We start from the raw sequence: 13,560 nt of genomic DNA, 5'->3' as shown, positions 1-13,560 counted from the left end.
AGGTAATTGGTAATCACGAAGATGCATCTTGGATGTATTGTATTTCGTTTTTGGTATTGAAGATATACTTTGCCCGTAATTTATAATGTCTACATGGAACTAGATGTCTTCTGTGGTTGTGTCAATCGTCTGCACTGTTTTTTTGAATTTTCAAACCTCAGTCACATCAGGATTTTAGTGCATCTGGACTAATGCATCGAGAATTACCTGAAGTTCTGATTTCCATGTTCTGACAATCTTCTATTATCAAGCCTCAAATCAAATCCAAGCAAGAGTATTTCGAAACCTAATTCGAAAGTAGTATCAGTCAGTCGTTTACTACAGCTCGTGGCTGTGGTCGGCTCCAGCTTCTCAACAGTTCCTGCTACCCCTGATGCAATCACACGAATTCTAAGTCGAATTTGGTTTCTAGCGAACATCCTATGGCATTTTACTAGGCTAGCGTGGGAAACCTGTGGAACTGAAGCACATCAAAACTGCAAAAGCTTTTGCATCTTCTATTCCAATGATTACGGAGCATTCAATGCGTATTGTTACATTACGTGACGTAGCCCACATCTTGTAGGAAGTGCTTCAGGAGTTCAGGAGTTTTTGTAGCCCACAGTAGACATAATTCAACTGATCAATCCATCTCCGGACATTGCGGTAGCTTGTGCTTGTACAAAAGCCTCCACGCCAAAACTATAGTTTTTACAATTCTACCCATGTGGAAGCTTCCGCGGCTTTAGTCATCAATCAATACCTGATATACGTATTTCTACGTATTTAAGTGATCCTATCGATGATGTAGGTGTCATCGGAAGATCCACAGATTTGGAGAGAAGAAGATATTCTGCAAACTGCTCCTCATTCCAAGAAGTTCGTACTTTTGGAGCGCGTTCAAGTATACAAAAGCCTCAGTAAGCTATGGTTGAGGTCAAGCTACAACTTGATAGGAGCTTGACGGTTCCACTAGCCAGCAACCATCAGAACAGAATGAGAACAGAATTTTGAGTTTAATATTCAGATTCAAGCGGAACAATTCTAACGATCCACAGTCCAATCCAATAAAAATGTAAACTTCAGCCATGATTTCTATTAAGAGACAACAGAGATAAATCAAATAGCAAATCACATCTTTGGAGACCAGAGGTTCCACAGGAAGAACGTTCACGAGTTGGTTCACATAAAAATCGAAATTCAATTTGTTTTACTAATGTAGTGATTGTGATTCAACAACTGTTTAGTTTTTAGCAGTTTTCTGTGGGCTACGGCCTTCGCTAACAGATTGAAAGGGATGGTATTTTACGTACAGCAATCATTAGGTGACATTAGCATTGACAAAGCCGGTTATTCAACAAACTTGGATTTGTGATGGAAAATGATGGTTTGCGCAAACAGCCACTAACGCTTACAATCGAACAGAAACAGATGGATATTGAAATGTTTGCAATCAACAGCGTGTATCTAGCGACATTCGCGACGGTCTTAAACACATCAATCAAAGAGAAAAGAAATATCATTAAATTCAACCAATAATACATCCACTGTTTTACGACAGCAATAAAGTCTCACAGTACAATAAACACTTTATTTCGCTAAAATGCTCAAACATGCTGTACTATCTCCTCGGACAGTTTGTCCAGGAAAGGAAAGGCTCTATGACTTAATGAGGCCAAGCTGTATGAGATAGGAGCTTGAGAGTTGCACAAGGTAGCAACCAGAAGAACAGAATGAGCTCCAATATTGTAACAATTTAACATTGTAGAACTTTTACATTGCGGATATCTCTCTTTCATCCTAGGTTGATGTTACGTCCTATCGGACAACGCTGGACACAAAGAAAGCAATGTTTTCTGTTGTTTTGAGAAACTCTGGTACGTATTACACTCTGGAAGGGGTACACAAAAAAAAGGTCAAATGGCACGTAATAGAAGCAACTGGATCGCCGCTTTGTAATGCTCTGCACTTCCGTGCACGCGGCTTCCCACACACGCTGCGCGACAGCCCTTTGCGAGGTTACGCGAGTGGCAAAGTTCAACGCATGGTACCGTAGCGCGGAGATTGTAGCGCCCCCTGTGCCGTTCGCTAGAATCCCTCGCCGGATTTAAAAGCACCCGAGCAGCAAACATCAGCAGAACAACACAGCAACAGCAACAGCAAACAAGCGACACGCAACCGACTGTACATCCGGTGGCGGAGTCTGCTGCTGCCGGTAAATTGTTTCTAGGCGCTATCATCCGGAAGCTCTTAATGGCGGCCCTTAAGCTTGGCGCAAAATGTTCAAATTTCCAACAACTTGAAATGTTGCACAATTTCAAAACCATAAGCCATAAGTTCGAGTGCTGACTTGGAGAAGATGAAGAAGCATAGACGCGGAAGCGTTTTAAAACTGGAGCAATGCAATGTCCCCATCCAACCCAACCCACTCTGCTGGCCAGCCGCTTTCAATGACGTTTGGTGGGAAATTCATGTGGGGCATGTTCATCTTCTCCCTCTACTGCCCGACAGCGGTTAGAAGAGTCAGCCAGACGCTCCCTCCAAACGTCCGAAAGGGGACAAACAAACAAAAAAGCTGCCTCCCATAACCGACGGTGAGCCTCAGAGTCACTGTCAGTCAGGCATCCAGTCTCCGCAGGGCGGCCTCGCCCTCCCCTGGTCAGAGCAAAACAGAGAAAGCAAAACAATTCGTCCAAAAAATTTCCACCAACCCCCTCCTACCCCCGAAAAACCTACGTGCGTATGTGTGTGTGTGTGTGTACAGCGAGCGTTCGTGTGTGGCGCGCACGGTTCCACGCTTTCCACGCAGCAGAGTGCCGCGCCAGTGCGATTCGTAGGTTCGCCGCACAAGCACGTGCTCGTGGGTGCGTGTGCTGCTCGGGCTCGGCTAAGGCTGTACGCGCGCGCGCACACATCTATTTCACGAGATCTTCTCTATTCCACGAGCGTCACGTTCTCGGCGGTAGTTGTTGTTTTTTTTTTTTTTTTTTTTTTTGTGTGCAGATGCGCCCCCAAACGCTTCTGGAGGGGTGACGCTCCCCCTTTCAGTTCATCTGGCGGGACAGCAAAGAGACAAATCGTGCAGTGCAGGTGAGTTTGGTGCAAAAAAGAGATGAGGAGGGAGATAGGGGTAAATGGAAAAAGGCCGATTTTCCTTTTCACGCCCGTCGGACCCCAGCCAGTATGTGTGTGTGTGTGTCTTTTTTCGGTTTGTGAATTCACCGTGGATGCCATTTGCGCGCTGCTGCACGCTTTGTTTTGTTTACGGTGAACGGTGCGCTGTTTGTGTGGGGTGAGAGGGTGTGCCGGCAGGGAGAAGAAAAAGGGAGGTCAGGTGTGGTCAGGTGTGTGTATGTGCTGCTGGGCACTGGTGTTACGCTGCACGGTGAAATACGGGTTAATGTGTATGTGTGCTCGTTTGCGTGATCTCCGCTGGTGAGCCCGCTGGTTTTCCGTCAAAAGCGCGGTTCGGGGCACGGTATGGTCTAACGAACTGATTGCTTAAATGCGAAAAAAAAACAGCAACAACGAAAAAGTGGAGATGATGAGCCATCGCATCACATTCCATTTGCATGCAACTAAAACGTTAGCGTGAGTGATTTTTTTTGTGCGCGTTTGTGTGTTAGGTTGGACCTGAACAGTTGAGTGCAATTTTTGTTTTTTTTTGTGCTGACGTCGACCGATTGATGTTTGCGGGAAATGCTGTAAGTCCTAAACCCTAGGAAGATTGGATAGCCTTCAACCACAACTACACGCTACCGCTCGATCAAACGCCTCCAGGACGACTCAAAGCATCGATCAACCTATTCCTCGAAGATTTACTTCAAACATTTGCCTCGGGGTGTCTAAAGTCGAATATCTCGGATCTGATATTAAAGATATTGGTCCGTTGGCTAAGCAAATGAGAGAACGATTTTCTAACTCTGTCTCATTAGACATTCTTGGGATTCATTATGCAGCAAGTCTGTTACCTTAGACATCCATCGTACTCCCTCTATATACTCAGTCTAATGTTTTTAGGACTTGCTTAGGCGATGTCAAATTTCTTCCCAAAAACACATTTGTGATTATGTAATGTTTCATTTCTACATTAGATTAGGAACAGTTTCCAAAACGTCCAAAACGATCAAACGATCGCTACCACTCTAAGTTCTACTGAATACACTTGAGGGTTCTTCTTCTTAGTTTGTACAATAATCTCTGTCGGCCTAGGCCTACTTAAGCCCTTTAGTACGGCAGGGCTAATATTACCTTTTAACATCTTGAGAATGATTCATTGGCATTCAAAACACTTGAGACCTTCATTTTCCTCTCCGCAGAGCCAGCTGTAGAAATTAGACCGAGAATCTTCCTGGATGGTAATTGAAAGCTGGCCGTCAAGCTGTGCGACCTAACTTCATTTCTGTCATGGGTTCTAGTACCGTATGGTCTAAATCTTCCCAATAGCAGGACTAACTCCCCTGATGACAAGGAGTTCAGCAAATAAAACCACACAAGCCCATTAGTGCCTAAGAGCTACAACGAAGTATAATTGTTGTGCTAATCAAGGACTATGATAAGATACTTGTTATTTTTCCTTGTCCTAGGATGGACCAGTCTCGTGCTGGGTGCGCCAACTCGTACGACTTAATAACATGTCCGTCATGGGTTCAAGCCCCGAATGGAATGTGCTCCCCTACGTAGGATTGACTATTTTGCTATGGTAATCAATAAGTCACTAAAAGCCAAGCCCATTAGTGGTATATGCAGTCCTTGGCCGACAACGGTTGTTGTGTCAAAGAAGAAGAAGAAGAAAAAAAGAAAAGGATCATTATTCATTACATTTTATAAGAATTGTAATTCGTTTTATGCCCGCTGATGTATTATAAATGACTTGTTCTCAAACGATTTTATTGGTGAGTTAAACCAAAATGTTGGTTGTGCCAATAGTGTCTCATGTTGAGTTTCAAGCGGAACAATTCTAATGATCCACAAGGTTCAAATCCAATCCAATAAAAATGTAAACTTCAGCCTTGATTTCTATTAAGAGCCAACAGAGATAAACCAACTAGCAAATCACATCTTTCGAGACCGGAGGTTCCACAGGAAGAACGTTCACGAGTTGGTTCACATAAAAATCGAATTTCAATTTGTTTTACAAATGTAGCGATTGTGATTCAACAACTTTTTAGTTTTTAGCAGCTTTCTGGGGGCTACGGCCTTCGCTAACAGATTGAAAGGGATGTTATTTTACGTACAGCAATCATTAGGTGACATTAGCATTGACGAAGCCGGTTATTCAACAAACTTGGATTTGTGATGGAAAATGATGGTTTGCGTAAACAGCCACTAACGCTTACAATCGAACAGAAACAGATGGATATTGAAATGTTTGCAATCAACAGCGTGTATCTAGCGACATTCGCGACGGTCTTAAACACGTCAATCAAAGGAAAAAGTAATAGCATTAAATTCAATCAATAATACATCCACAGTTTTACGACAGCAATAAAGTCCCACAGTACAATAAACACTTTATTTTGCTAAAATGCTCAAACCTGCTGTACTATCTCCCCGGACAGTTTGGCCAGGAAAGGAAAGGCTCTATGGCTTAAAGCTGATCGTCCAACGGTGTGTGTTTGTGCCTGTGTCCCTCGCTATAAACATAGCCCTGCAATTGAAATACCTTAATAACGTACGCCGTCCATTGGTATGGCGGAGTGACGAAAAAAAAAAGAAAGGTGTCAACGTGAAGTGCAAACGAAAGCAGACCTAGAAATCTGGCACCTGCAGACGAAAGGCTGTTGCGCGGACTACACACCGTGATCCGTCCTGCTCCTTTCTGTTGTGTGACGTGTGCTGTGCCTAACGGCCGCAGGCCGAGAGTCTTCCAGTAGAAAGTGCCAATTGTTTAGCGTGTGTTTGCGTGTGGAATAAAGTGGACAATGCATTAAAAAAGGAGGACAGACCGACGAAAGCTGCTGAGCTGGGTACTGATGTTATTTTGGGTTGGGAAAAAGATGGCTCCACGCCGCCACGGTAGTTTGATTTGTGTTATTTGTTGTGCTGTTGGCCTGGGGTGAAGATCGTTCTGGGTTGTCAACTGCTGTGCACTGAAGCACATGCAGCGCAACAAAAAAAGGTTGCTGGATTGAAATGTCGCAATGTCTTCTCTGCTGGTACAGCTCGATGTAACACACGCAGCTCTAACTACGCCTCAGTGTGTACGCCAGGGTGAATGAACGACGGCGCAAGCGGGTTTTTTTTTTGTAGTTGCTCGCAAAGAAGCATGCTGATGACTGACGGAGCTAATCTAGATAAGATCACGGGCACGTACACGCGGTGGCATAACTAAAGACAAAAAGACATTAAAGCCGTCTTCTGCCGGGTGCTTCTGGAGAGGACGCTATTCCACGTGGACAGGTGCCAACGCAGCTCGTGCGATGACGAAAACCATTGTTGAAATGTAACTTATGTGCGTGCGTATGTGTATCAGGTGATATTATGTTTCCCGCCCCTTTCGCAAATGTCCAACTCCCGGCCACACTTTCCCTCTCGGGCGATCGGGGAAGCATCGTCATTCTACGGCGGCGTCATCACGTCACGTCATGCCGCCAAACGCCTCATCAATAAAGCTGAAAGTGAAACTCCCGCGGCCGGGAGGGTGTAAAATAATCAAATCAAAGCCCCCCCCCCCCTTTCCTCACACGCAAAGTAGACCACGAGAAGTGGAAGAGGAAAGCGACGGGGGAGGGTTGGGAAAAGCGATTCCATTTTCGGACAGTTTTCGGAAAGCGCCCAAAAATTACCTTTTTGGGATGGGCTCCGGACGGGGCACGGAGGGAGTCCGGGAGTTGGATGGTCGTTGCATAAACATACTCTTGCACGCAAACCCCCGGATGGTCCCGGTAGGGCAGTGGTGGGAGTGGTGAATAACGGCATCGAAGCAAAACCAATTAAATTGCTCGCGCCGTGCATACACACATCGTGCATATAAAACATAGCGGACCCGAGTGAGAAAGAGAGAGAGAGAGAGAGAGAATTCGCTTTTTAAGCGGTTAGGTTAGGCGAAAATAACGATGAAATAATGAACAATTTAGTAATGCCTCACTATTTCCTTAATCGTCGTCGGTCGGGAGGTTTTTTTTTTTGTTGTTGTTTTGTTCAAATTCGTTCGTTGGTTGTTTGTAGCAAATTGACTGTTTTCCTGAACTTTGAGATGCCGTTTAGGCTCCCAATACTGCTTGGAATGTCTTGGCCATGGGTCACGTACGTCCCCCTAACATTGTGCCGATCGCTACATTGCTTGTTTTCCAGGTGCTGATACGGCCAATTGACAAATTTGCCCAGCACAGCAATATACCACTACCAACCACCACCATCACCACCACAAGCCGCCAACCTCCGACGGTATGAACATGAAGAAGTTCATGACGACTACCAAAACGCCAGCAGCGGTAGCAACAGTTGCGGGTTCGTCGCCATCACCACCGGCAACGTTCGCCTGCGAGACCATGCCGCTGCAGGGAGCCGTCCGCAATGGAAGTCCAGCGTCCGGCGAGCGCACCGAGGACCCCGCCACATCTGGACCACCACCAACTCCTACGCCAACTTCAACCGCCACTGGCCAGCCGGGTGCGCCGCTGGACGAAACTCTGGCCACAGCACAAGGCGCGGCAAACGGGAAAGGTTCCTCCTCGCTCGGCCGAGCCGGGGCACCGTCGACGGTGGGCGACACAGCGTCCACCTCCACATCTTCCTCGACCGGGGTGGTGAAGATGTGCGGCTATTTGAAGAAGAAAAGAAACGTGAGTAGTACGAGCAGGTGTCGCGAATGCCCGAAAGAAGGCCAACTTACTCTCCAATCTATACACGCCTTGCTGTTGCTAGAAAATGGGCGGCTGGCGCAAGCTGTTCTTCATCCTGCAGAACCAGCTGCTGCTGTCGTACTCGTCCCGGGACGATTACGAGAAGAAGCTCGCCCCGTTCAAGGACATCATCAACCTGGTGCCGGGCACGATCATCATCCCAACCACTGGGCCGCGCTTCACCATCGAAACGAACTCGAAGCTAATGTACACATTCGTAAGTAGCCTGGAGGTGTAGTAGTGTGGTAGGGTAGTAGATCTGCTGAGTGGCCCCGTGTTGTGTCTGAACTCCCGTTTCAGCGCTGCGACGATCACCGGAGCTGCTCCGAATGGATAATGGCCCTGCTGGACAGCCTCACCGTGGCGAACGGCGGCCACGGCACGGACCGTAACTTCAGGTAAGCTCTGTGGCCCCTCGAAAACCATTGCCACAGAGACCTGCAAACACCTGCTTTCCCTTTTTTTCTGCATATTCGCAGCTTACATAATGGACTCCACCGGTCCACGCTGCCGCTGACGTCCTACTCACTGCCGGCCCTAAGCTGCCAGCCATTTGCCGGGCCGGTTGGCCGGCTGGGCGGACCGACGCTGGCACTCAAGAAGCGGGCCCCTCAGCCACCGTTGGTGCGGTCCGGGCCACCGAAGCCACCGCGCATCTTCCCGGACCCGGAGGTGCACGAATCGAACGACGAGGATGATCTCAACAACAATCACGTGCTGAGCGGGAGCCTCACCGGACTGGATAGCCCGTCCAAGTCAAGAGCGGCCAGTGCGCAGATGACCAGCAGAGGTGGAGATGAGGGCGATAGTGGGTAAGAAACAGCTGCGTACATGTGTGCGCCTTCTATTACTTTACAGAACCCGCAATGCCAGAGAATGTTCTTCAGAAGATCATTCAGGAATTTCAGAATTCATTGCTGGATGATCGAATTCCAGATTAATGAAGTCCTATACTACTCTGCCAATGGTACTTAATGTCATAGACCCTGCGCGCAAGAACTCGTCGAAACATTGAGAGGGGAGTTTTGTGTGACTAAAAATAATGGAACAGCTCGAAAGCCTCTCGTACGAGCAGTGACCTACTTCAAGTTCAGGCGCCGTATCGTGTAGCGCGCTGTGTTGTTGCTTCTGCTCTCTGTCGAGGCGGACAAGCTACGTCTCGCTATCGGCAACACCACCCCAATTCCAGTGGCATCAATCCAGGAAGCAACGATTCCGACCGCTCTACGGGTGCCATGTTTCGTGTTTCTTCAGTAAACAATCTGCCCGACAAAACATAAACATAAACCGTGATGGAGATGCTCTTTTATAAATAGAAAACGCTGCACAGCCTGCAAACTCCCTTCTGGAAGGAGCTGGTTGCGCACGGGAGGAACCACGCGACATATGCCCTTTTAAAACACACACACAGCCACACCGCTTCTGTTTTGTTTCTTTGCGCGTGTTTACAGTGCTTCCCCCTTTTTAGCGCCTTTTTGTAAATTCTTCCGCACCCTGCTCTTGCTTGCCCCGTCCCCCCCTAAGTGCCCGTCCTCTAACTTCATCCAAATTGCCAAGTCTAGCAGCGCGCAGAGCCTTCGGGGGGGGGGGGGGGGGGGGGGGGGTTTGGATCTTTACTTACACCCAGAGCCGGGACGTGTCGCATGCGCCACTTCTTCAAGGGCATCTCCCCTCTCTATGACTATGAAAAGGTTCAGTTTGATGACCGACGAGTGCATCGGAGCACACAGCACACCCAGAGAGCCCGGGCAGCGTCGGGGGAAAAGCAAACAGACCGTGACGAGGCATTAAAAGCCCCGAATGCTTTTTTTTATAATCGATCGATACAGACACACGAGATATTGTGCAGACGACGCGTAAAGTTGCCCCAATGTCTGGGGCCGGGTCGAGATTAGACGCCCGCTTGCAACACCTCGTTACACGGCTGTTGGCTGCGGCGTTACCCAACCCGGCCAATCACTCAATCAGAACCTAACGGCTACGAAACTGCGGACCAGCTGACCTTGGGGCAATAGTGGGTCTTACACACCAAAAAAAAAAAAAACAACTGGCGGAAGTCGACGAAACGTCTGCTGCTGCGGTTTCGTTATTTTTATACCGCTTTGCTAATGATGCACACACATTCTAATCGTTTCGTTAACTCGTTCGGCTAACGATTTCCATAAATCGGGCCCCGCCGATTTTCCCCGCCGCTTCCGGTTGCATAACCTCGCATAGCCACTTCACATCGAAAGATAGTCAAAAACGACCAGACACAAGGGAGGCGAACATTATCTTTTAACCGTTCCAGTCCATCCAGACACTTAGGAAATCCCTTAGCTGCGCCACTCGACATCCGTGCACGCCGTCTTTCTCTCTCACTCGAGTACTTTGGTTTCTTTCCGCCTCAAAGGAAGCCGGGCGAGACTGTTGTGCAGCTACAGTGGTAGAAATTGCTCTAGGTGTACCTTCTTTTTTTTTTTAGGAATTTCCAATATCCGTTGCCTAATCTGTCCGCTTTTGATGCTCGGTGTAAAACGCCTATTACACAGCATTTAGTTTGTTTTAAGGAGAAATTCTACGCTATTAATCATAAATTAACAGTTAAATAGTTTCAAAATGCAATTCAAATTTTTAAACTACTTTACCAATCGTCGTTACGTACGGTTTTCCTTTTACAGGACGAACCTAAGCGTCCGTGCCGTGAAGCTTCCCGTCCATCCATCGTTAACGAGTATAGTGCAAATCTTGAGACAATTACTGCCACAGCCATCCGTTGCTGACGCTTTTTTGCTGTCCAAATAAAACATTCCGTTCCAGCAACAACAAAGCAGCAACACGTATCGTTTTTGTACCTTTTTAAACAAATTCCTCCAAATGCTTCGAAATGTTTTTTTTTAAAGTGGAGAGATTAATAGATGGACATAGTTTTAGTCTAATATTAGGTTCTGTTTACGGGCGATTTCGATTATAGTTGACTGACTTTTCCTATAAGAGACTGAATTTACTTGGAATCCTGTTTTTATTCCCCTTGCAATTGGTTTTAAGCAATCTTATTGGTTTGTCTTGTCTACTTGGAACTTATATGATTCGAGCTAAACGGATACACAATTAAAGCAAATTGTTGGGATGTTTAGTTTTGGCCTCAACGTGTTGAAAAATTTGAAGTGAAAGGCAACGGATATTGTAAGTGGCTCAAAAAAGAAAAAAAAAGGTCACCCCCATTGCAAGCGCCATCACTGTAGGCTGGAGTCTGTCAATCCTGGCCGCTCTCATCGTCGTACTGTTTCGGTCTATGACTTAAAAATGCATGCAGCAACGCAACCTTACACCCCTCTCGCTATTTACTTCCGGAGAGAGCTGGAGGGCAACCGGCCGAGCCATGCTGGGGAATAGAACAAATAAAAGAAGCGTGGGGTGGGCATGCTATATTTGTACATCCCTCAATCTGTTGTCTCTCCGTGTTGTTCTCGCTCGTTGATCAAACACACCCCGCCAGCCGGCCGGAGTCTGCTGCCGGCGAATCGAGCGCTCCCGCTGCCGAGACGAAGGGTGCCGATCGCTTCGACGGTGTGGATGAAGAGGGCGTCGTGGCACCGGCCGCTCCCAGACGATCCCGGCCCGAAGGGGAGGAGGAAGGGCTGGTACGTGCCGCTCGTCCGAGGCAGCAGATCTTTCGACTGCACCAGGACGTTTGGAGCAAAGCTCACCGCCAGTCGATGGACGTGTGTCGCATCAACAGCATGTTCAGCGAGCGGCAGCCGGCACTGACCCTGGACGGTACGGCCAGAAGTGCCAGCTCGGCTGGGGTAAGGTAAGGTCCCGTGTACTGCATTGGGGTAGAGTGGGTGTAAAAAGGAAACCACTTGGACTGGCTATTTACAGCTTCCCAGCCGTCGCCTGCGAGGCGCATCTGTACGAGGATGTCGGTGGGCCGTGCCCGGCACTAGAGCCGGAACCGATCTACGCCGTGGTGGACGTGCGGGCGAAGCGATCCCGGCGGCTTGCCCGCACTCTGAACCCGACGACCGCCACGCCGGACGGAAGCGAACGTAGCGACGGTGGCGGTGGCGGCAATCGGAAGGTGTCCGTCTCGCTGCCCCAGATATCGGACGGCGTCGAGCTGGCCACCGTCACCGAGCGGCGACCGGTGACGGCCCGCAGCTGCAGCAACTACGACGACTACGAGGACGTCAACTATCTGTTCGTCTCGGCACAGCAGCGGCGGCCGGCGGCCGGCACCGAGACGGACAGCGTGGGAACGGACGGGTCGCGGGAGCAGCTTGCCGCGCGCCACGAATCCTACGGCGAGGAGCACATCTACGAGCCGGTAAGTGACAACGAACTCCAAAAGCGAGAGGGAAATAGCTGAGAGACTCCTGTTCCTTCCCGTTCGCCACAGATACTAGTCGCCGAACGGATACCGACCGTCCCGACGAGCGGATCCTCCTCGTCCCTGCCTGCCCCCGCCACCGACCAGCAGCACCATCACCGCAGCCTGTGGCGGCACCTGAAGCGCATGCATTTGCAGGGCTCGTGGCGCCGGCTGACGCACCGACACGCCTCCGGCAGCCCCAAGCCGGACCTGGACGGCCGCTCGACGACCGCGACCGCACTGGAGGGGCTGGGCCGCCGGCTCGACAGCCACCGGCGGTCGATCAAGAAGCGCATCAAGAATCTGTGCGAACGCATCGATCCCGTCGGCACGAGCGCGTCCGCGACCAGCCATCACCAGCCGGAGGGAGGCGACGAACCCGACGCCACCGCGGCCACTGAACAAATCGCCGAATCGTCCAGCGGGGTCGGGTCGAGGAAGTCCGTATCGCTGGACAGCTTTCTGCTAGCGACCGGCCAACAGCAAGCGTCCGTGCCCAGGTGTTAGCGCACTCGGAGGATGTCACGTGGCGCCACGACATTGACGCCAAACGTATCAAACGGCTCGTCGCGGGCCACAGGCAGTTGTATTTTAACGCAAAGCGAAAAGGGGGAGGATGCGGCAAGGAGGAGAGCATCTTAGGAGGTTAGGATTTTAACTTAGGAGGCGCCTTTACGGCTACGCGCTCGTGTGCAACGAGACAAGCGAAACACATTGTGCTATTTTAGTGTTTTTTTTTTAACAAGGTGTCTTCTTCTTTCCGTGCCTTTCTGGTTTTTCTTAATAGTGATGGGAAAAATGAAGTTTTTGTTAGAATCGATTCCGGATAGCTCCGAAGTTTTCTGGAATCGATTCCGGATAGAACGGTCCGGAATCAGTTTCCAGAATCGGCTCCAGAGTTGGTTCCAGAATTGGAATCGAATCCGCAATTGGAATCGGATCCAGAATCGGAATCGAATCCGCAATTGGAATCGGATCCAGAATCGGAATCGAATCCGGAATCGGAATTGACTCCGGATTCGGAATTGATTCCGGAATCAGAATCGATTCGGGAATCGAAATCGGTTCCGAAATCGGAGTCGGTTGCGGCATGTCCGGAAGAAAAGGCGTTTGGGTCAAATGATGATTGATAGCCGCAAAGAATCAAAATATACTTGTAAACGATTCATTTTCATGTAAACGATTTCAGATTTCCGGACTTATTTCGCTTCTGAAATTGGTTCTCATTCCAGAGCTATTTCCATTTCTGGAGTCAATCTTTATTACAATACCGGGGCAAATTGCGATTCCCAGGTCAATTTAGATTCCGGAGCCGATTCTGATCGCGAAATCAATTCCTAAGTCAACTCCGGCATCGACTCTGGAGTCAACTTCGGAATC

The 13,560-nt window shown here is 48.9% G+C and overlaps 1 protein-coding gene across 3 annotated transcripts; it reads left to right on the top strand.

The window, feature by feature from the left end:
- Nucleotides 1-2,817: 2,817 nt before the first annotated feature.
- Nucleotides 2,818-13,142, top strand: LOC121597762. Of its 3 annotated transcripts, none has more exons than XM_041923854.1 (8): nucleotides 2,818-3,069; nucleotides 7,276-7,766; nucleotides 7,849-8,043; nucleotides 8,127-8,224; nucleotides 8,306-8,638; nucleotides 11,305-11,619; nucleotides 11,691-12,135; nucleotides 12,208-13,142. In XM_041923854.1, exons 2-8 carry the CDS (start codon nucleotides 7,371-7,373, stop codon nucleotides 12,685-12,687), a joined length of 2,262 nt encoding a protein of 753 aa, XP_041779788.1. In that variant the 5' UTR covers nucleotides 2,818-3,069; nucleotides 7,276-7,370; the 3' UTR covers nucleotides 12,688-13,142. The 3 variants fall into 3 exon arrangements, with proteins under 3 accessions (XP_041779788.1, XP_041779798.1, XP_041779807.1); XM_041923864.1 differs by lacking the exon at nucleotides 2,818-3,069 and adding an exon at nucleotides 5,754-5,948; XM_041923873.1 differs by lacking the exon at nucleotides 2,818-3,069 and adding an exon at nucleotides 6,394-6,454.
- The last annotated feature ends 418 nt before the right edge of the window (nucleotides 13,143-13,560 follow it).

Source organism: Anopheles merus, chromosome X (genome assembly GCF_017562075.2).
Source record: "Anopheles merus strain MAF chromosome X, AmerM5.1, whole genome shotgun sequence".
In the NCBI taxonomy this organism is placed as follows: domain Eukaryota; kingdom Metazoa; phylum Arthropoda; class Insecta; order Diptera; family Culicidae; genus Anopheles; species Anopheles merus.
Note: the sequence above shows the minus strand (reverse complement) of the source record. Positions and strands in the feature narration are given on the sequence as shown.

Bases quoted from the DNA above. Each gene is read 5' to 3' on its own strand.
- LOC121597762 (XM_041923854.1), top strand. From the start codon at position 7,371: ATGAACATGAAGAAGTTCATGACGACTACCAAAACGCCAGCAGCGGTA. The intron at 7,767-7,848 runs GTGAGTAGTACG...TGCTGTTGCTAG, and splicing joins ATTTGAAGAAGAAAAGAAAC to AAAATGGGCGGCTGGCGCAA. The intron at 12,136-12,207 runs GTAAGTGACAAC...CGTTCGCCACAG, and splicing joins AGGAGCACATCTACGAGCCG to ATACTAGTCGCCGAACGGAT.